Raw genomic sequence first — 24,614 nt, forward strand, 5'->3', positions numbered from 1 at the left:
GTACAACAATCATTAACAGTACAAGACAGACTGGTATAGGAGGAGAGAGGACACTGCCCGCGAGGGCTCACAGTCTACAGGGAATGGGTGATGGTACAATAGGTGAGGACAGAGCTGGTTGCACAGTGGTCTACTGGACTGAGTGCTATTGTAGGTTGTAGGCTTGTTGGAAGAGGTGGGTCTTGAGGTTCCTCTTGAAGCTTTCCACGGTAGTGGAGAGTCTGATGTGCTGAGGTAGAGTGTTCCAGAGTATGGGGGATGCACGGGAGAAATCTTGTACGCGATTGTGGGAAGAGTAGATAAGAGAGGAGCAGAGAAGGAGATCTTGTGAGGATCTGAGGTTGCGTGCAGGTAGGTACCGGGAGACTAGGTCACAGATGTAGGGACGAGACAGGTTGTGCATGGCTTTGTATGTCATGGTTAATGTTTTGAACTGGAGTCGTTGGGCGATGGGAAGCCAGTGAAGGGATTGGCAGAGTGGCGAGGCTGGGGAGTAGCGAGGGGAGAGGTGGATTAAGCGGGCCGCAGAGATTAGGATAGATTGGAGGGGTGCAAGAGTGTTGGAAGGGAGGCCAGAGAGCAGGAGGTTGCAGTAGTCGAGGCGGGAGATGATGAGGGCATGCACTGTTTTTGCTGATTCTTGGTTAAGGAAAGCACGGATCCGGGAGGTGTTTTTGAGTTGTAATCGGCATGAGGTGAAGAGGGCTTGGATGTGTGGCTTGAAGGATAGAGTAGAGTCGAGGGTTACTCCAAGGCAACGGGCTTGTGAGACTGGGGAGAGTGAGCAACCATCAAGTTTGATGGAAAGGCTTGTTGGAGAAGATGAGTGAGGATTAGGAAAGACAATGAACTCTGTTTTGTCCATGTTAAGCTTTAGGAATCGCACAGAGAAGAAGGATGAAATAGCAGACAGACATTGTGGAATTTTGGTTAGTAGAGAGGTAATGTCAGGTCCAGAGAGGTAGATCTGTGTGTCATCGGCATAGAGATGATACTGGAAGCCGTGGGACTCTTTGAGCTGTCCCAGGCCGAAGGTGTAGATGGAGAACAGCAGGGGTCCAAGAACTGAGCCTTGGGGGACACCGACAGATAGGGGGCGAGATGAGGAAGTGCTGTGAGAATGGGAGACGCTGAAAGTTCGGTCGGTTAGGTATGAGGAGATCCAAGATAGGGCCAAGTCTGTGATGCCCAGAGATGAGAGAATCTGTAGTAGGATGGAATGGTCTACTGTGTCGAAGGCAGAGGACAGGTCCAGGAGGAGGAGGATAGAGTAGTGTCGCTTGGCTTTGGCGGTTAGTAGATCATCAGTGACTTTAGTTAGGGCAGTTTCAGTGGAATGATGCGGTCGGAAGCCAGATTGTAGCTGGTCAAAGAGGGAGCAGGAGGAGAGGTGTGAGGACAATTCAAGATGGACATGCTGTTCCAGTAGTTTTGAGGCATAGGGGAGAAGGGATATGGGGCGATAGTTTGACACAGAGGATGGGTCAAGGGAAGGCTTTTTGAGGATGGGTGTAATAGAGGCATGTTTAAAGCATGAAGGGAATACACCAGTTGTTAGTGATAGGTTGAAGAGCTGGGTTAAGGCTGGGATGAGGACTGCGGTGATGTTGGGGATGAGGTGCGATGGGAGCGGGTCCAGTGCACAGGTGGTTAGAGGTGATCTTGAGAGTAGAGTGGAGAGATTGTTTTCTGTCATGGTGGAGAAGCTGGATTTGGAGGAAGAGGGATGAGTAGCTATGATGAGGGGCTGTGGTGATTGTGGGCCAAAGCTTGCTCTGATGTTGTCAATCTTCTGCTTGAAGAAAAAGGCAAAGTCTTCAGCTGAGAGGAGAGGAGAGGGAGGTGGTGCCGGAGGACGGAGGAGAGAATTGAAAGTGTTGAATAGCTGTTTAGGGTTGTGAGAGAGAGAAGATATGAGGGATGAGAAGTAGGTTTGTTTTGCAGCAGTGAGTGTGGACTTGAAAGTGGTGTGGGACTCTTTATATGCAATGAAGTGCTCAGTGGAATGAGACCTCTTCCATCTGCGCTCAGCAATTCTGGAAGCCCGTCTTAGTTCTTTAGTTTGCCTCGTGTGCCAGGGTTGCCTGTTGATAGTGCGGGTTTTGGTGTGTGTGAGGGGGGCAGCTGATTCGAGAGCTGCAGAGATTGTTGTGTTGTATAAAGTTGCAGCGGCATCTGCATCATGTAGAAATGTAATGTCTGTGAGGGAGAGGAGGGACTGAGAAAGGGCGTGTAAATCAATGTGTTTGATATTTCTGCGAGGGTGTGGAAGTTTGTGGAGGGGGGGTTGCATACTTGGAGAAGAGAGGGAAGAGAATGTGAGTAGGTTGTGGTCAGACAGGGGGAGAGGTGAGTTAGAGAGGTTAGATAGGGAACAGAGGCGAGTGAAGATGAGGTCCAGCGTGTGGCCATCTTTGTGAGTAGCTGCAGAAGACCATTGGGTAAGGCCGAAGGAGGAAGTGAGTGTTAGAAGTTTGGAGACAGATGAGTGGGAAGTGTCAATGGGGATGTTGAAATCACCCATGATGATGGTGGGGATGTCGGTGGAAAGGAAGTGTAGTAGCCAGGTGGTGAAATGGTCAAAAAAGGCAGTGGCTGGCCCTGGAGGGCGGTAAATGACAGCCAGTAGTATCTGGCTTTTCAGTGGTGCACAAACCTGTGGGTGACCGTGCTTTTGTGCATGCCTAAAAGGAGGCCTAAAAAGAGGGAAACTGCTGGGTAATAGGACAGAGAACATCCACATCTGCCTCATTATAGGTAATATTCCGTCAATGGTTCTGTATGAATCATGTATTTCAGAGATTTACACAGAAACCCCGGTGTAAGGGCTCAGCGTAGAGCACAGGATAAATGTGAGCCGAGCCTTACTTCGATATTTCGCAGGCAGAATGAAGAAATCAACAGCAGGTCAATAATTGGTTTTATTTCTTTTTTTACGCAATTCATCAGGCAATATAAGTGATTAGACAACTTTATTCTTTGGGTTGGTGCGATACCAGATTTATATAGGATTTTTATGTTTGGCTAGTATCACACGCTAAGAATCGCTAAACTATTTGCATTGCATTATTTTGAGAGTTGTAATTTTCTGTATTTCTGTTGCAAGAGTCATGTTAGGGCTTGTTTGTTGTGGGATAAGTTGATGTTTTTATTAGTACCATTTTCGTGCATATATTCTTTGATCGCTTTCTATTTCAATTTTTAGTAGGCAGAAAGAACATAAAACAGCTATTCAGGAGATGTTTTATTGTTTTGTTTTTAAATCACTCTGCATGTGGTAAAAGCGATGAGACAGCTTCATTCTTTGGGTCAGTACGATTACAGCGATACCATATTTATACTGTTTTTTTCTGTTTAGCATCTTTTGCACAATAAAAACTATTTCATAGAAAAAAAATTATAATCTGAGAGCTATAACTTTTTATTTTTCTGCTGGTGGAGCTGAGATGAGGTTTTTAGTGATATGTATTTACATTCGTCTTTTTTTTTTTTTTTTTTTTAACTTCGTTTTATTAACAGTTTCAAACATGGTACAACTGACATTTACAATGTGAGAAACAGTTCAAAACAGGAAAATGCTATTCGTTCACAACACTGAATGATCATATAGAGTTCATAGTATCTGTTGTACTCAAGATAAAATAGTATCATTATCCATTCTTCTTATCATTTGCATGTATATCCAATTTTATATTAAGCATAAGAACTGCTCTAACGATCAACATGACCATATTTTAAGAAACAGGGTAGAAAAAGAAATAAAAAGGCGAAAAAGAAAGAACAACAACAGCTACATTGCATCACTTTACCGCAATATACCGTAGGATAGTTTCCACCTCCTAACTTCTAACGGGAACCACCTCTATTCGCAGAGGTTCCTCTAAGCCTCTGTAAGTGTATTCGGAGAAGAGTTCCACAGACCCCAAATTTTGTTAAATTTTTCCGGGCACCCCCTGTTGTAGTATACCACCCGCTCATAGACTATATACATTCGTCTTTTTGATCGTGTTTTATTCCACTGTTTGGTGATGTTATAAAATGCATTGTTTTTTTGCAACATTTTTTATTTTTATTATTATTTTAATTTTTTTGGTGTTCATTAAAGTGATCAAATAGTGTGACAATTTATTGTTAGAATATTTTTTTCCATTTTTTTTTTACTTTGGGAGTTTTAAAAAAACAGTTTTACAATTTAACTTTTTTTTTTAACTTTTTTATTTAGTCCTTCTATGGGACTTTGACTTTCATTACTTTGATTGCTGATGGAATGCATTGCAATATGACAGTATTGCAATACATTACACCTGTCAGTGCTTCTCTGACAGAAGCTTCTTAGACCATGCTCCTGGCATGGTCTAATAGACTTGCCGTTGCTGTTTGATTGGGAGGTCATCATGACAATCTCGGTTTGCCATGGCAATAATCCATCCCTCGCGATGAAGTTGCGGGGGTGGTGATCGGATGGGAGATCTCCCTCCCTCCCTTTAACAGCCTCCTAAATGTTGTGGTCACTATTAATCACAGCATTTAGGGGGTTAAACAGATTGGGCGGTGCAGGCACTGCTTCTGGCTGAGAGAGCTAGGGCTCAAGTATCATGTAAGGCCGGTTTCACACATCCGGCTTTTTGCCGTTTTGCCGGATGCGGCGCTCTCCCGTACAGTTAATACAGTACAATGACAGCGCAACAAGCGCCGGTCACATGCTGTCATGTGACCGGCGCATGTGACCCGGAAGTTACAGCGCTGTCATTCTACTGTATTAACTGTACGGGAGAGCGCCGCATCCGGCAAAACGGCAAAAAGCCGGATGTGTGAAACCGGCCTAAGCTGATCTCCCGGCAATGATCGAATGGGCACATCATCATCATCATGACATACCTATACTTCATCGAACGGGAATCCCTATTTCACCATGATGTATAAATACGTCAAATGTCGTGAATGGGTTAATGAAACAACATGGCAGAAGAAAAAAGCGCAATAGGGTCTTAACCAGTAAAACACTTAAGTATAGATGTCAGGATCACTCACCTATAGCGGTTGTGTAAGTCACAACCCCTATTTTAGCCGAATTTGAAGTGGTCAGCTGAAGCTCCCCGAGGTTAATGCATGGAGGTGTACAGGAGAAAGGGTTTTTCGCCGCGCTCTCACTACACTGCTCGATTGTATTAAATGTATGTCTTTTTATTCTATTGTAGGCACAGGTCAACGTGTTTCAAGGGACGCAGCCCTCTTCATCAGGACAGCAAGCCAAAAGAACATAAATATAGTCAGGGGTTAATAACTTAGGCTTGGTATGGAACATCTAATTTCACCTGCACTACACAATAGATCACTATGCACCATTGTTCAAATCTAACAAGACCACGTGGACAACGTCATGAAGTGGCCTTTATGAGGATGAGTGAGCATCTAATCGATCCTACTCTCAATATATTGGTGTGGGTTGTGTGGGGGAATAATTTACGGTAGCTGGACCCCTCTAGTCTTCAAATCTTAATTTCAGGTTCACTAGCAGCTCGGCATTACATTGATTTAGTGATGGAACCAGTGGTACGGCCACTTGTCCAAAGTGTCCCAGAAGTTGTTTTCCAAAATGACAATACCAGGCCTGTGTTACTTGTGCTTCTGTTAGCAGACTGCATGGCCTAATGCGGGCGTCACACGAGACGATCTATCGTGTGATATGTCGTTGGGGTCACGGTTTTCGTGACGCACATCCGGCATCGCTTGCGACATCGTCCCGTGTGACACCTATGAGCGTCTGTAAACGATCGCAAATCGGTTACGAATCGCAAATCATGTACAGGTCGCTCATTTTTAAAAAATCATTTATTCTACTTTGCGCCGGTTGTTCATCGTACCCAGGGCAGCACACATCGCTCCGTGTGACACGCCGGGGACGATGAACACAGCTTACCCACGTCCCGCGGCTCCCGCCGGCTATGCGGAAGGAAGGAGGTGGGCGGGATGTTTATGTCACGCTCATCTCCGCCCCTCCGCTTCTATTGGACGGCCGCTGTGTGATATTGCTGTGACGCCGAATGTCCCTCCCCTTCAGGAAGTGGATGTTCGCTGCCCACAGCGAGGTCGCTCAGCAGGTAACTTCGAGTGACGGCGGTTTAACGACTTTGTGCGCCACGGTCAACTACTTACCCGTGACGCACAAACGACGGGAGCGGGTACGATTGCTCGTGCAATCGCACGATAGATCGTACTGTGTGAAGCTCGCATAAACCTGCTAACATGGCCTGCAGCATCTCCAGACTTGTCTAGCATCGATCACATCTGGGATGTCATTGAGCAGCAATTGTACAGGTAGCTGCCAGCAGTGGATCTTGATGATTTGCCAAAGTACATTCAGCACAGCAGAATATTCCTCAGACAACTCAGTGACAGCAGCCAACACGTGTAAATGTGGACATTTCTATGCGTGATGCTCATATTCAATACTGAATAAATCAAAATGTTTTGACCATTTTGTTTCCACTTTTTCATCATTTTCATATCATTAGCACATCTATCCATCCTGTCTGTTGAGGAGTGTATAATATTATAGTATTTTTTCTTTAAGTTCACAGGCTCATTCTAATGGAAAACATCCCCAGTAGTTCAGAGCTTTATGCCATAAATCCCCTATAAAAACATCAAATATTACTTACCACTAATGCGATAGTCAATCATTTTACTCTCCATGTCATTTATTTAGTTTCTACCTAAAAGAGAAAAAAAGATAGCATATGTGACATATTTAGCTTCAGATGGCAACGTGAGGGGTTAGGTGAGGAATCACCAGGATTCAGCAGGTGTGCTCCTGTACGTATGTGTCCAACTATATATATATTATACATATATATATATACACATGCATATACATGGACACACACGTACACACAGAAGCGTACTGATTGAACCCTGGTGATATATGTCATGTTTAAGGATGAGCGAACCCGAACGGTAAAGTTGGGGGTTTGTACTGGACACGGTGTGTCTGGGGCTTGAACTCGAATATGGAGATCAGAGTTCAGGTACTGTCTACATGCTATAAAGTCAATAATCAAAGTCAAGTACAATAATAAAGCCAATCAACAAGCTTTACTGAATGCAGAAGATGACTGTACACTGCTGTGAACAATAACGATTTAAAAACAAATTAAAAATATTACATAGGCACCCGACTATTTTTGTCATGGGTGACACACAGTCATGTGGTTTCTGGCAATAGAAGGTCACAGCTTTTGGCTGCGTAGAATGCTCCTTGAGTTTCCATTGTTCCTACTGTTAGTATTTATTGTAATAGGTAACTTTCCTGCTGGATTTTCATCTCTTCCCCTTTTGGACCCAGCAGGAGCTCAACTTCCACCCAGCTGCTGGTCATCAGTATTCTCTTGGTGCGTAAATACTCCTCCTTCCTTGGACTGGGGCTGGTGATATTATTAAGTTCACTCTAGCTCTGGTTGCAAGCAGGTGGCTTACTCTCATCTGTAGTATCGTTGCTGAAACTTTGCTCAACCTCTGCCTGAGTCAACTGTGGATAATTAGTTCATGCTTTTTCCCCTGTGTGTCCGCCTTGTGTCTTTGTTTAGCATTTAGTGGGGTTGACAAATAACTCATCACACTCGCTCCCCATTTAGAGCCTAGTACTAGACTAGGGATACTTAGGGTCAGGTATCTGGCTCGGCGCAGAGGTGCGGAACCTATCTAGGTTGGTGAGGGACCAGCAGTAGGTTTGGTCAGGGGTCACCATCTCCCCCTTCCCTAGATGCAGGGGTCCCCTTCACTGCTCGCTTGGTACGTCTCTGTACCTAGCGTGACAATTTTTGATAACCAGCGCAAGTAAAAACAGACAGCTGAGGGTTACAGCCCGCAGCTGTCTGTTTTACTTGCTCTGGTTATCAAAAATAGATGGGAGCCCATGCCTTTTTTTTCTTTATTCCATATCCCCATGTTGGTGGGGCAATTAACCCCTTTTGCAGCCCCAAGCCCTCACTATGATCAATTTATAGTCACTTTACAGCACAAGAGTTCAGGTCCCCATTGACTTACATGGGGTTCAGGGTCTGGGGTCAAGTCTGGCTATCAAATCAAACTTTTAACTAAAGTCCAGGAGAACCCGAACTTCCACAGGTCCGCTCATCCCTAGTCACGTTCTTCCATTCTTTTGACATTTTTTGCTACAACCTTGAACAGAGAACCTGGAATTACACGACTATTGGTCCTTTAAATCTATAGCAGTAAAATTAATTGCTAATAAAATCAGTGACTGATATAACTTACTAATTAAAAAGTAATCTTTAGAATCTGAACTTTGATACATTTTGCAAGTTATTACCTTCCATTTCCATTTTTACGACCACTGTGTGATTTTAATCAGCAAGTTTAATCATTCGAGTACATTCCCCAACATGTAATACGACAAGATGGGTTGTTTCATTTTTATATTCCCTTGTGCCCAGGAAGTTTATATTCACCAAAGCTAAACGTGCCTTATAACAACAGCTTTCCATATTCCCGCAGTGTCCAGCAGTTTATACTTTCAGAAAAAAATCCAATAAGTTTTGGAATTTTTTTTTTTATTTACTCTCAGTAAAATTCTTTTGACCTAGCTTATTTATGTCTCTTTTGTATCTGCTCTATATATATCTCTTCTACATAGGAAACATGGCAGGTAGAAGAAGGCAATTGTATCTCTGCTCTTTTCTATATGAGAATATGAATATAATTCTATTTGAATTATTCTATGAGACCTTAATGGTCCCACCTCTGGAACCATCACCAATTTTGTTGACTGGATCCTGTCTGTCACTGTCCCCATAGATTACTGAAGAAGAGCCATACTTTAGATGTGCCATACAAATTTAAGATTGGTGTACCCTATTAAAGAGAATCAATCACCAGGATTTTGTTCCCCCATCTGTAGTGGCAGACACCCTGATTCTGGTGCTGTATCACTTACTGGGATTCTTGCGGCAGTTTTAACACAATCACTATTTTATCTGCTGCAGATCAATCAGTTCTCTGAATGCTGAGCTCCATAACCCCTCTCACATCACTAATTGGTAGCTTTCTATGTACACTGTGCATAGGCAGGATGCTTCTAATCACTGGTGGGGGCAGGGATAAACAAAGCTCATGAATATGGAGGACTAATGGCAGCAGGTTAACTAGTTCTCTAGTGATAATCGTTCTGATGATAAAACACTGATTTTATCAAAACTACAAAAAGCAGCCCAGTAAGTGACACTTTACTGGAATCAGGGTCTCTATATTATCCTGTTCTCAGATGAGGTGGTAAAAACCTGGTGGGAGATTCCCTTTAAAAAATAAATCAAACCCGCCTCGATCGGACTGATGACCTGGTCGGATCATGCCCCTATTTTTCTTACCTTTCAGCCCCCAAACTCTTTTCCCCGTATCTGGCAGTGGCGTTTGAACCCCAATTTATTAGCTGATCATATTGCATTACAAACAGTTGAGACCACAATTGCGGATTTCCTCTGCAATCATCAGGGGGATGAGACCCTGATGCCAATCCAATGGGAAGCTCTTAAATGCGTTATCAGAGGGACTCTTATAAGGGAGGGTTCCAGAATGAAAAGAGAGAAAGCTCTCCAAATTGACCGGCTCCTCCACCAAATTGATGAACTAGAGCAAAAACACAAACAAAATGCAACTCCCATAATTCTCATTAATCTTAACAAACAAAGGGAAGATCTTAAACTTTTGCTTGATCAGGCCTACTTGCACCAAAAAGAAAGGATGAAACAATTATTTTACGAATTTTCAGATAAATGTGGGGGGTCCCTATCCAAAAGCATACATCCTAGGCTACTAAACACTTTATCCCTAAAATTCGATCGGGGACAAATGAGTTAGTACATGATCCTCAGCAGATTTCAAACGCTTTCAAAGAATATTACGAGACTTTATACAATATCGATGGCAACAAGCTAATACTCCCTCCTTGCGACACCAGGCAAAAATTGATAAATAGATACAAGACACGACCTTACCTGTTCTCGCTGATGATATCTCCTCTTCTGTTGGGCAAGTGTTCTCGGAAGAGGAAGTTCTTCAAATTATAAAAGATGTCCCGAATAACAAAAGTCCAGGACCCGACGGATATACGGCCAAATTTTATAAAATATATGCGCCCCAACTCGTACCCTTACTGACCAAGGTTTTTAATGCAATCTCAATATCTAACCCTTTCCCCAAACAATCACTCGAAGCACACATTACAGTAATTCCAAAAGCAGGAAAGGACCCAAAACATTGTCAAAGCTACCGACCAATTTCGCTAATCAATCTGGATATTAAGTTTTTTTCCATGCTTATCGCCACAAGACTCGCACCTCTTCTGCCTCGACTGATATGTAACGATCAAGTTGGGTTTGTCCCGCAAAGAGAAGCGAGGGATAACACTCTAAAAACTATGCTTCTTATATCACATGCGCATAAGACGAAAACACCCTCTTGTATTTTATCGGTCGATGCAGAAAAGGCCTTTGATAGAGTCAGCTGGCCTTTCCTCAAAAGTGCCCTTCACCAAATTAACTTGAACCCCGACTTAATAAGCAAAATCCTAGCACTCTATCAAAACCCCTCGGCTAAAGTGCGTTGCAACGGAAATTATTCAGACCCATTTAACATAAACAACGGCACTAGACAGGGATGTCCACTCTCCCCTCTACTATACACCATCGTGATGGAACACCTTGCCGTAGCGTTAAGGCAAAACCCCAATATTCATGGTATTCAGGTCGGAAATAGCATGCATAAGTTTGCACTTTATGCCGACGACTTACTAATATATATCACAGATCCTGAGTCTTCTCTTCCATCCATACTTAAAGAATTTGATATGTATAGCATAGTCAGTAACTTCAAGGTAAACCTTGCAAAATCTGAAATTTTGAATATCAATATTCCTGAGGAAAGGCGGCGACATGTACAAAGCTCCTTCCCGTTCAAATGGTGCCTTTCATCACTAAAGTACTTAGGGATTAATCTTTCGTCGGATTTGACCCAGATATACTCAAAAACCATAAACCATTATTAAATTGTATCATAGCAGATCTCAAGGTCTTCGACAGGGTCAGATTATCATGGTTCGGACGAATCAACGTCCTGAAAATGGACATTTTATCAAAGCTACTTTTTCAAGCGGTGCCAGTCGTCCTTCCTAGCACATTTTTCAAACTTCTAAACAAAGCATGTGATCGGTTTATTTGGAGAACGAGCAAACTGCGATTGGTGAACAGATTTCTTACCAGACTCAAAAGTAGAGGAGGAACGGGGTTACCAAACTTCCACCTGTACTATATCGCCACTGTTTTGGCAAGGGTGGTAGATTGGTTCCACAGATCGGAACAGAAGGGATGGGTGGCTGTAGAGTCCTCTTTGTCTGATTTGAGCCTATCATCCTTGCCATGGATCCCAAGAAACACGCGCCCGGCTAGAGATTCTATCTCCTTTTTGACAAGGGATCTCCTTCGGGTATGGGATAAAGCAGTAGCTAAATATAAGCGCTCGGACAAACTTGGACCGATGACACCTTTATTTGATAACCCTGCCTTTCCTCCAGCAGTGGGAGTTGATACATTTCTAAGCTGGTCCCGTAACTCCAAAACGAGACTTCAGCAGACCCTCATTGGCTGTTTAGCTGTCCCCTTTTTCCAAGAGTTGAGAACATTATGTCCGGATTGCCCTGTTCCATGGTTCTCCTACCTACAATTTAGATCCTTTCTTTCATCTTTCCTGTCGATCACCAGAATCAGAGTTCCGCATTCTGCCTTTGAGAAACTACTGATCCAAACCTCGACTCCTGAACACACGATTTACCAAATTTACAATATCCTCATATCTATACCTGATCTTAAAGATCTGTGGTTTGTCAGCGAATGGGAAAAAGAGTTGAATGTTTCCTTTCCAGAGCGCGAATGGGAGAAGGCCATCTTATGTGCACATAAACTCACGATGGCTTGTAAACTTCAGGAAAGGAACTACAAAATTCACACTAGGTGGTACAGGTGCCCCGCCGATCTACGTAGGTTCTATCCCACCACATCAGACAATTGCTGGAGATGTGAGACAGCCAAGGGTACTATGTTGCATATATGGTGGGAATGCCCTTCGATTCACCAACTATGGGGTAAGGTCTTCGAGATCTTTAGTCATATCTCAGGTGAGCGACCTCCCATTTCTCCTCAAACTGCCCTTTTGTCGATGCTCCCAGGGTCCTTTAAGACTATCAAAAGGTGTCTACTTAAACATTGTCTTTCTGCTACCAAGTCTATTATCCCCAGGCGTTGGAGATCTAGGGAAGCCCCAACTATAGCGGACTGGTCTCTGTAGATGGATTATATCTGTAGAATGGAAAGATTATCAGCTCACAGTGAGTCTGAATCTGAACAGTTTTTCCACACATGGCAGGATTGGATTATGTTTAGAGAGTCCTCTGATTTCTCAATGGTCCTCGGAAGTGACATTCCATTCATGGTCAAATAATACATGGTACCATCCTCGCCCCTTCCCCCCCTCCTTTTTTTTTTTGTTTTGTTTTTCTTCTCTCTTCTTTTCTTTGTACTCCCATCTCTCTTCTCTCTCCTTTCTCTATAATTCTTACTACACTATTCTGTGATTTTAGATTTACAATAAAAGACTGTTTCTGCATACGGTAGCAAATACTGGGATTGTTATGTTCACATTATATGAGACACTTTGGTTCCTATGTTCGCCCTTGAGTTTAGTTCTGCTGGATACTTAAAGACACGTGTTGTCGAGCTTGGGTGGTCTATTTTGAGTGATTTACTGTCTATATTGTAATGGTGCAATTGCACTTACTTTGTATGTATCCTGTCTCGTTGATACACTTCAATAAAAGATTTTTGAAAAAAAAAAATCAAACCTTATAAAAATAAGCTGTAGGACTCGTACACATAAGCATACAAAGTGCACTGTATCAATAGGGTTACCATCAGGCTGGAAAACCAATGGCTCAGTTGGAATGAACTCTGAAAAGCTTCAATGAATATAAACAGCATCAGGGAAGGTTAAATTATTCTGAAAAGGTCTCAGATCAGTTAAGAATAATTAATAAAGTAATACTGATCCCCTTTTTACTGCTTGTCTTCTTGGTTCTGTCTACGATACATTGGAAATGCACAAAAATGGCAAACCAACCTAGGCAAATCACTCACATATCTGTGGAGTGGAGGACAGGACCAAGAAGAAGACTCTATGGGGGGATTGCTGAGAGTAAGTATAGTTTTATTATTTTTTACTGCAAAAAATCTCCTCAAAAACTCCATCTCCAAATATACTAAGTGTGAACAGGTGCTATCTGCTAAAAACTACACACACAAAGGGATACAGTAGCACTCTATAAGCGCCAAGACATATGCAAACATAGAATATATGAAATGTAAACTGCATTAATGCAATATAGAATATACTTAGAAAATGAAGGTTCTTTGCGCAAAAAGTGGCCAATTCTTGAGTGCCCATCAACCGTGGCTAGGTGACCTTTCTGTGATGGGACCTTATCCTAGTGCCATGCGTCTCCTGGAATATAAGGCTGGGTTCACACTAAGCGACAGCGACAACGACGTCGCTGTTACGTCACCATTTTCTGTGACGTAGCAGCGACCTTGTAAGTCGCTGTTATGATCGCTGCTTAGCTGTCAAACACAGCAGCCGAAGCAGCGATCATAACGACACGCGTCGCTGTGCTGCAACATGTGCAGAGAGCAGGGAGCCGCGCACACTGAGCGCTGGCTCCCTGCTCTCCTAGCTACAGTACACATCGGGTTAATTACCCGATGTGTACTGCAGCTACATGTGCAGAGAGCAGTGAGCCGCGCACACTGCTTAGCGCTGGCTCCTTGCTCTCCTAGCTACAGTACACATCGGGTTAGTTACCCGATGTGTACTGCAGCTACATGTGCAGAGAGCAGGAGCCGGCGCTGGCAGCGTGAGAGCGGCGGAGGCTGGTAACGAACGTAAATATCGGGTAACCACCTTGGTTACCCGATGTTTACCTTGGTTACAGCTTACCGCAGGCTGTCAGACGCCGGCTCCTGCTCCCTGCACATTCAGGATTGTTGCTCTCTCGCTGTCACACACAGCGATGTGTGCTTATCAGCGGGAGAGCAACAATAAAAAAACGAACCAGGGCTGTGTGTAACGAGCAGCGATCTCACAGCAGGGGCCAGATCGCTGCTCAGTGTCACACACAGCGAGATCACTAATGAGGTCACTGCTGCGTCACAAAAACCGTGACTCAGCAGCGATCTCAGCAGCGATCTCGCTGTGTGTGAAGCACCCCTAAGTCTACAAATATATGGGCAGATAAGATCTAGCACTAATTAAAACCATCCTGTGGCTGATGGGCCATGACACTAGGATAGGGTCCCATCAAAGAAAAGTCACCTTGTCGCAGTTGATGGGCATACAAGAATTGGACATTTTTTGTGCAAAGAACCTTCATTTTTCTAGGTATATTCTTTATAGCATTAATGGAGTTTAAATTTAATATATTCTATATTTGCATTGCATTTTTATTTTTTATTGGCCTGAGCTCCTTTATTAAAAGTAGTCATTGTGAAGAACTGGCACCAGTGAAACACATCAGACAAAAGAAATTCACATTCAGAAGTCAGACACGTGCACATTCCCTACAGTAAAGAGCAGAGAATGGTGGAGCACATAGTACGGTTACATTCACCCACATTTACTTAGCATCTTGCTGGTGGCATCAACACTCCCAAAAATTACACAAAATGAAGCCAATGGTAACAAATTGCGTCATTAAATAGTGTAGGAGATGAGTTAGTCCCGTGTTTGGAATTGTTGACATGGTTATGTTCTCGCCTCCATTATTTTCCTTATGGCCTTTGATGTAACAAAGAACTGTACAGTAAAGGATCTAGGAATCCAATCTTACATTGTGCACCGTATCAGGCAAACCTTAACTTCCCCTTCACAGTGAGTACAACGAATCGTTTTGACATTAACAGACGCTCCATCACATTAAAACAGATAAAATATTGACATGACAGATTGCCCCTTGCTTGCCTATAAAAAGGCGCAGACTATACAATCTTTCCAGCTAAGCCAAATCCTACTGATGAATAGATGACTAAACACATTCTGTCACACGCTACAGTAGTACGTATTGTACGGCGCGTGCACCAGGTGTCCATGCACAATATAAATGATCCTTTATAGCTTTCTGTCGTCAGGTCAGTTTTAAGATTTAAGGAAAATCCTACTTTCCACCAAATAAATGAGATTTAACATCTAAACTCATAGTTCTGAATATTGGGTAAACAATTTACAGATACTTTATCTTCACCCATAGTCCTACCCAAGACTATGGCAATCATGCCCAGAAACGCGTGGGATGTTTTATGTAAATAGAGTCCATTTCATGCCAGGACACTGCAAATTGCTGGGAAAAATTTTTTCTGGAAAATCATGAAAGATGGCATGTATGCTTGAAGGGTATAATCAGTTTACACTACCATTTGTGATGACTATACAAGTCAGTATCGTAAAGGGGTTGTCCAGCCTCAGGGTACAAGTCTGTAGTCAATCTATGTGACTGCTGTGATGCCCTGGACTAGCCAGGTAGTCACAGGTAGGCCCTTGCATAACACCAGTCCCACACAGGTAACACCAGCCAAACACATACACCCTACTCACCTCCCGCAGTGCTTAATGGGCACACCAGGGGGGCGGAGCCAGGTGGTTGGCCACGCCCTCTGAGGAGTTCAGAGGGCCTGAGGCAGGAAACAAACAAGTGAAGTTCAGTTGAGTTCTAAGTCAGATCAGTTTGTAGTGTTGAGGAGTGAAGGAGAGTGCAGCAGGCCTGTGGCGACAGGTCTGCAGCGGGAACTGACAGGTGCCAGGGTCGTAGCCCTGGTACCTCGGCTAGGAGGCATACGGTGGCCTAGCCTGCAGGAGCCGGGAAGACGGCCAGGTGGAACCATGGCGGACCGGGACAGGGTAGTGGCCCGCCGGCACCGACCCGGGGAACCGACTGGAAACCGGAGCACACAGGGGGGTACTCAGACCCTGAAACGAGGTCCAGAAGCCACTGGACTGAGTTAATTCACTGATTGAGGTCTGGACTATAGGTCCTTTCCCACCCAAGTCCCGACTGAAGACAACAGCCCACCGAGGGGAATAGAAAGCCACCGCACAGGCAGAGAGATCCCATGGGCCAACGTCTGTGGGCAAACAGGCTTTCCCGACACACATACCGCCGGGGAGCGGACTCCTGTCGCTGAAGCAAAGGCAGTCTACATACACACTATACGGTGCAGGAGAAAGGCAAAGACCACCGAACCGGGTGGGGGACCAGACGCAGCCAGCTGCGGGAACCGACCACCATCATCTTGGTTTACCAGAGACTTTTGTGCATCAATCATAGTGAGTACAACTGTGCCCTCGGGCCGCGCACCGCCCTGCAACGCCAAGCACCGACCTACCATCCCAATCGGGTCCCTGGGCCATCACCCCTACCCACGGAGGGGTTAACACCTTTGTTGCGCAACATTTCCCCCGGGTGCCTAGCAAACAGCAGTGGTGGTGTCCACATTCACCACAGCCCGTGGGTGGCGTCACGAACTTAACTAAAAACCACGGCCCCGGCCATAAACCTAACCCCTACGTAGCGCCAGCATCCTTTCAGAGAGAAGTGACCCCGGGTCCGGAGGCCCTCGAGCCACCCACTAACGAGCCCGGATCCGAGCGGCTCGGCTGCAGCCTTGTGAATCCTCACAGCATGCAGGCGTGTGACAACAATTATGCAATTTACTTGCATGCGGTCACATGCCGACTAGACGTGCACAGCCTACCTGAATGCAAATGAATTGAGTGAGGGCAGATACGTCTAGTCATAATGTGGCCGCAAGTATACAAATCATATAATTGCAGACATATGACCGCACGCTCCAGGCTCCAGCACCGGAGAATTCTCACAGTGAATAATACGCAAAGAGTGACTGCAGACTTGAACCCCAAGGCTGGTCAACCTCTTTAATCAGTGGAGTAACTTGAAGCTTATGGACCTCAATGGAAAGCTCCAACGAGCCCCCAAATATTGCAAGTTTTCAATGGCATTGGTCTTTTCATGTAGGTCAAAGTGACTTTTTGGGCTCCTTAGGCTCCAGGGTCAATCTCTGTACCTATTGTAGTTACCACCCTGTCGTAAATGTTTTGTATGTGGTTTGGGCATGGTTGCAAATATTTCTTGAAAATCTCAAGATAATACTACCCCAAAATGGGTTCCATGAAAAATAGCCTTCATTATTTCTGGATAAAGATTAGCTCTTAAAGTCAGGCACTTCACAGAAATCAGAGTATGGAAAATAGCTGGGCAAGGGGAACAGCTCATGCTGGGTGGCCCTACTTTAGGTTCTCCATGCCTAACTCCACTTGGTTAGCATATATGCTTGATGTTTTTAGCCTCTTAGTACGAGGATATGTACTAAACCAGTGCAATTTTAGCCACAGGTCCATATTACCACTTGTCAGAAGCTCAGGCTCATCAACAGCGGCCTAATGCTGGAGCAAATCAACCTCCTAATCAGATCAGTTCTCTCTGCAGCACATTTAGCAGAAACTAATCAGTGTTGATGGTACAAGCCGTTGCTGCCGCAGCATAGGAGCTCACTGGATCAGGGTCATTCCACACAGGCACAACCAAAGTCAAAGTACTGCACTAAAGCGGGCTTTACACGCTACGACATCGCTAATGCGGAGTCGTTGGGGTCACGGAATTCGTGACGCACATCCGGCCGCATTAGCGATGCCGTTGCGTGTGACATCGATTAGCGATTTTGCATCGTTGCAAAACAGTGAAAAATCGCTAATCGGCGACACGGGAGTCCATTCCCAATTATCGTTACTTCAGCAGTAACGAGGTTGTTCCTCGTTCCTGCGGCATCACACATCGCTGCGTGTGACGCCGCAGGAGCGAGGAACGTCTCCCTACCTGCCTCCCGCCCGCTATGCGGAAGGAAGGAGGTGGGCGGGATGTTACGTCCCGCTCATCTCCGCCCCTCCGCTGCGATTGGGCGGCGGTTCAGTGACGTCGCTGTGACGTCGTACGGACCGCCCCCTTAGAAAGGAGGCGGTTCGCCGGTCACAGCGACGTCGCCGGACAGGTAAGTATGTGTGACGGCTCTGGGCGATGTTGTGCGGCACGGGCAGCGATATGCCCGTGTCGCGCAACAGATGGGGGCGGGTACGCACACTAGCGATATCGGGACCGATATCGCAGTGTGTAAAGTAGCCTTAAGGTCTCATTTGGACAGCTGCAACAGTGGGGGGGGATAAGCTTCCCTCTTCTCCTTTGCTCTCTATTCCTCAGCTAGCCATTTGCTGTAGATACTTTCCCGTTCTGTTGACATTCCGCTGCTGACTATCTTTATCTGAAGCCGGTGGAGACTCACTCTCCCACCTGTAATGTCTCCTTCTGCATTTCCTCAGTAGGCTATCATCTGTTCACCCGTTGGAGAGCCCTCCGCTATCACCTGTACAATTTTTAAACTAACTCTAAGAACTGTCACATAGATGCTCGCCCATAGCAACACTAATTTCTTCCCCTCAAGTTCCTTTCAAACCTGTCAATCTTTAGCACTCTGCTGCTCCTGCAAGTATTTGGCTGCTGCATCACCACTTTTCAGTACACTTCTCCCTCAAGGCAGCAGATGGGGAGACTCCTTGCTCATTTATAGAGCCAAGGATCCTTTTGAGTTACCTTGTCTCGCCACATCCAGGACCACTCAGGTGTACCTCCATCAGATGATATGCATTATTCCCCCCAGGCTCTACTACTTGTAATGGCACCACTCATGGAGGAGTAGACACCCTTTCCTCCTGCTGGAGCTCGCCGGATCCTGCATGCTATCATTGGATACACATCATGCTCCCGATGGTTGAAGAAACATGAATTTCATAACAGGTTCTCTTTCAATCACGTGAGTAGTATTAGAAAAAGAGGAATAATTAGATAAGTGTTAGGGTTCTTCCAGAAATTTAAAGCCGAACCTTTTAAAAAATATTGAAAAGTTCCTTCAAATATTACATTGAGAAGTAATCTCTCTAATAACATTGTAAACTTAGTAAATAGAAAAAGCAACAAAGCAAACCATGTTAAGGCTATATGGGACACAGTTATCATTTATTATTATAGCACCATTTATTCCATGGCGCTGTACATTGAAAAAGGGATAGACATAATAAAACAAGTATAATACTCATGAACAATATATGTCACCAACTGGTACAGGCGGAGAGCGGACCCTATCGGCGAGGGCTCACAGTCTACAGGAGATGGGTGAGGAGACAGTATGTGGGGGTAGAGATGGTCATGCAGTTGTGTAGTGTACTAAGGGTTACAGCAGGTTGTAGCCTTGTCGGAAGAGGTGGGTCTTCAGGTTGCTTCTGAAGGTTTCCAAGGTAGGCGAGAGTCAGATATGTTGTGGTAGAGCATTCCAGAGTATGGGGGAGGCACAGGAGAAATTTTGTATGTGATTGTAGAAAGAGGAGATAAGTAGGAAGTAGAGAAGGAGATCTTGTGAGGAGTCCAAGTAGTGGACATCCCCTTTAAGCTGATAAGCAATCTAACTATGTCCAGACTGCTGTATTCAGTCGGCTTCATAGCTGCTTTGCTCCTTTTCTGCATGCATGTGAGAGTACAATTTAGTTCATCAACACAATGCCGCTGGCTAAAAACTGTCAATCAAGGAGGGCCGCACCTCCCTTTCCCACCAATCTGAGAGTCATAGGGAGCAGTGCACTACTAAAGAACAATGATGGGGCAACCCCTTTTAGTAATGCAGAGATGTACTGCAGTAGCATTTGCTTTTGCTTTTTTGGATTGCATAGTTATTTGCTTAGGTGCCTACTAGGTTGTTTAAATCCAATATACCTAGTTTGGGTGCCCACTGTGGTGTTTTGTTCCCCCTAGAAAGAACCCCCAGTTACAGCTCTTACTAGAGCATTCTGTCCTTGATGCTAAAACTCAGCATTGTGATTTGAAACCTAGTGTAGGCCTTTCTGTTTGCAACACTCAGTCATTTAGATGCTTAATTGGAGTAGAAAGTTGTCCATGCCCTGCCTAGGTAAGACGTAAAAATGTCATAAAAACTCCCACTGGTGGGCCAAGGTCCATAGCTAGTTTGCTTCATATTTATAACTCTGTTGGACTACATCTGTAGTGATCCCAGAACAATGCTATCCCTCTAAGGCCAGCCCTGGCTATGCTGACTACTAGCTAAATTCCAATGCATAGTGTAGCTCCAGACAAAATAAAACCGATACTCATGAATCCTCCACTATTAAAGAGGTTGTTTAAGCGACATAAAAAGGTTCTTGGGATGTTTTCCAAATCTGAATTAATTAAATGTACAACTCTACTGTAATTCTGAATATTGCACACTTGGCTAGATATTGGAGTACATTTCATGGTCCTGTAATCTCCACTTCTGTTGTTCTTCCGCCTTTGGCAGAGAGGTTTTTTACTGTCTGTTGGTGAAGTGATAAAGGGTTGGCTGTTTGACTCTGAGCAAGACAGACAGCCCAATTTATCAAATGCCAATAAACAGAAAAGGGGGAAAAGTCTGTGTCAGAACGAAATCACATACGGAGCAGCTTCTAGGACCACAAAAGTGTCGCTGGACAATGTTTTGCTCATTTCATTGATATTTGTTAATCCAGAGGTTTCTCTCTTCTCCATATATCTAGTGTAACATGGCGACAGGTACTGTATGTATCAAAGAAATTATGTAATCCTGGATGTCTGTGCTGGTTCTTGTAGTGCCATGAGTCTTGTTAGGGTTTTCCAGGGATAGGTTTACGGATAGCTGGAGAGACACCTGGGTCTCACTATCCACACACCTTTGCCCATGTGTTAAGATGGAGGCTAGTTGTTTGGCACATGGTTCGTATGTGGAGGTTTGTGACACTCCAGAAGGAACCTCAGAGAGAGGAGTTGTGCGTACTGACTGTCATTGACTGGAGAGGGAGATACCTGCACTCGGACACTCCTGTAAAGAAGGGGTATCCGAACCTGTGCAGGCTTACTGCAACTTAAATGAATTGTATATTGTGTCTGTGTTCTGTGAAGCCAAAGGAAGGCTTTGTGAGTGCGGTTTATGTGCTGCATAATAAACCCGATTGACCTTTTAACACTAGAAGTCCCAGAAATTTCGAGCTCCCCCTGTAGTCCCAAAAGAGGGTCAAATGACCCAAACTGACTAGAACTAACTAGAAACTAAATGGCTAAACTCGATGGAAAACAACAACCTCCTGTGGTGCGACAGTAATGACCTTAATTACAGAACAAAAGACGGTGATTATAGGATGTTAGCTAAAATGGTTCAGGTCATTCGACCAGTCTCTGGGTTCCAAAGGTAGAAATGTTAAATGACCCCTCTCTGGGACTTCTAGTGTTAAGTAAGAAGTGGTCATGTCCTTACCTCGTGGAGTAAGCTGAGTGAGTAATGTCATCACACTACACTTCCAGAAAATCATTTTAAGACCCAATTTCTCAAATCGATTAGGCCAGAATTCTTAAATTGTTTAAAAAAAGTTTGTAACTTTTGCATTTTTACCGGTTTTGCCAATTCTGACAAAATGGGTGGGGTTGGGCAGGGACGCGTCTGCGACAACACACATGATGAACTGCAGTATTCCTTATCCCAGAAAACTTATTCCAGTCCCTAGGTGCAGTAAGATTTGTGGCACACAGAGACGTACACCACTTGTAAGCTCTTCTGATTCTTTAAGAGGCGTGCACCTCAATGAATCAGGAGCATCTGACTTCAAAACACCCCTCCATCAAGACCAGCATTAACAACGCCGATCTTAAAGAATTGAGGCCTAAGAGAATCCTTCTCCCTTTATCAATTAATATCCAAATACTCACATATTAATATATGCTTTATTTTTTATATTACGTTAAAACGCAAATATTGTACTCCATGTTTTCTGCTCAATGTGCATTAAAATCTTTTGGCCACCTGGGTAATAATCATGGGCGTACATTGAAATTCTAGGGCACCATAGTACAACTTCAACCAAAAAAGAAACCACAATAAAAAGTTAAAAAAGGCAAAAACAAATTGCAGAACACTAAAACTAGATTGTATGTTAGAAAAGACTTTCACATGTAGTCCAAGGATACATAAGAGATGTATAAATCTTTATGCAGAAAATTCACCCTTGTTGCATGTACAGATAACCAGAATTGTGTTATTTAACTTGACCATGTAAAGGGAGACAATGGGAGCGGTTCAGTCTCAGGACCCCTCTTTCCACAACCGCCTCAACCCCTGCCTTCCTCTGTAGTAATATCCTTCTATGGTATAGGTACTGTAAGTTCCTAGAAGTACTCAAAGCTTTTGTTTTTTCTTATAATAACTATTTAGATATTTATCAGGAAAAAAAGCGGTGCTTGAAGTTTGGAAAGCCTTCAGATTTTCCATATATCTGCATAAATTTGACCTTCAATTACATTGGATTTGCAAACACTTCCTTACAGTAGAAAAACACATAACCAAATCAAAGAAATAAATCAAGAAAATTAGACTTTTCAAGTTTTAATTGAAGAAAATGATGAAATATAACCTCCGTGAGTTACAAAAGTATGAGAACCTTTAGGATTAGCAGATAATTTAAAGAGGAAATTAGACTGTGGTGTTTTCAATCAATAGGATGATAATCAGGTTTCAGTGGGCGACCTATTTTATTTACAGTACAGAGATCTACCAAAGTCTGATCTTCACAATACAGTATGTTTTGAAAGTGTGTCATGTTACTGTACAAACAAAGGATATTTCTGACGAACTCAGAAGAAGAGTTGTTGATGCTCATCAGCCTGGAAAAGGTTACAAAGACAACTATAACGAGTTTGGACTCCACCAATCCACAGTAAGACAGACTGTGAACAAACGGAGGAAATGGAAGACCATTATTACCCTCCCAAGGAGTGCTCAATCACATCAATCACTACAAGAGAAAAACAAATAACAATCTGTGAGGTTACAAAGAATCCCAAGGAAACTTCTAAAAAGGACTTTTTCAAATTAGTTCATAAGTCCACCATAATTAGGACACTAAGGGGTACTTTGCACACTACGACATTGCAGCTGCGATGTCGGTGGGGTCAACTCGAAAGTGACGCACATCCGACGTCGTTGTCGACATCGGAGTATGTGAATCCTTTTTACTACGATTAACGAGCGCAAAAGTGTCGAAATTGTATGATCGGTGTAATGTTGGGCATTTCCATAATGTCGCTGCAGCGACAGGTACGATGTTGTTCCTCATTCCTGTGGCAGCACACATCTCTGTGTATGAAGCCGCAGGAGCGAGGAACATCTCCTTACCTGCGTCCCGGCTGCAATGAGGAAGGAAGGAGGTGGGCGGGATGTTTACATCCCGCTCATCTCCGCCCCTCTGCTTCTATTGGCCGCCTGCTGTATGACGTCGCTATGATGCCGCACAACCCGAAGGAGGTGGTTCGCTGGCCAGAGCGACGTCGCAGGGCAGGTAAGTGCATGTGAAGCTGCTGTAGCGATAATTTTCGCTACGGCAGCTATCACAAGATATTGCATGTGCGACGGGGGCGGGGACTATCGCGCTTGGCATCACTACAATCGGCTTGCGATGTCGTAGTGTGCAAAGTACCCCTTAATGTGTGCATGGTAGGACTGCAAGGGAATGCTCTCTAAAAATAAAACTGCTGGCCATCTGCAGTTTGGTAAAGATCACCTGGACAAGCCATAAAGGTATTGAAACAATATTTTGTGCATGGATGAGACCAAAACAAAGCTTTTTAGTGGAAATGTGAAGCGTAATGAAAAGAAAAATACCTTATACCATCAAATGATCTCTGTAACGTCCGTAACGAAGTCCCCGCACTGTCCTGCTGTCCTTCCCCGGCAGAGCACTCTCACATTATAGCTGCCCAGCAGTGACTGCTCTGTTTCCGGTTCTTCCTGTTGTCTCCCAGGGCCTGCACGAGCTACATAGGCTTCCTGGGAGTGGTAATAGGGTGCGTGCACGGACAAGCCCCTTTTCTTAAATGCCTAGTACGTTCTGACCAGGAAGTGCCTCTCAGAATATTGAGCAGCATCAGGTATTTAATGCACTTTCCCCTTAAGGGAGGTGCCTAGGCAACAAGTTCAATACAGTGTTAGAAGTCAGGTCCCTCTGTGCTGCCGCTGCTGTAACTGTGTTTCAGTGCATGACAAGTCCGCTGCTTCTGCTGCAAGTATCCATGCCGCCCGCCTCTTACAATATCCACTGCCGCTACTGCAAGTATCCATGCCTGCCACCTCCTATGATATCCGCAGCAGCTGCTGCAAGTATCCACACAGGCTGCCTTGTACGATATTTGCTGCTGCTTCAACAACCAGAAAATGTTTGTGTTCGTGGCGCCAGCTGCCAAGGTACCGTTGACTCCCTGGGACTGCCCTCTATCAGCTACCTAGCAGCATGTGTTTCTATCGCCACCCCCTGTGGCTTAAGTGAAGACTCGGTAGTCAATCTAGTTCTTTCCTCCAGGTTAGTGATTGGTACTTTCAGCCCAGTGG

General features: G+C 44.3%; 1 protein-coding gene across 1 annotated transcript in view; it reads right to left on the reverse strand.

The window, feature by feature from the left end:
* The window catches only part of SYT12 (synaptotagmin 12), a 191,940-nt gene that overhangs the window by 131,470 nt on the left and 35,856 nt on the right, over positions 1-24,614 (reverse strand). Inside the window, exon 2 of the mRNA XM_075325337.1 lies at positions 6,663-6,716. Coding sequence (XP_075181452.1) covers positions 6,663-6,696 — 34 coding nt within the window. The 5' untranslated portion in view covers positions 6,697-6,716. The remainder of the gene's footprint in view (positions 1-6,662; positions 6,717-24,614) is intronic.

The sequence above is a fragment of the Anomaloglossus baeobatrachus genome, chromosome 10 (genome assembly GCF_048569485.1).
Source record: "Anomaloglossus baeobatrachus isolate aAnoBae1 chromosome 10, aAnoBae1.hap1, whole genome shotgun sequence".
Classification (NCBI taxonomy): domain Eukaryota; kingdom Metazoa; phylum Chordata; class Amphibia; order Anura; family Aromobatidae; genus Anomaloglossus; species Anomaloglossus baeobatrachus.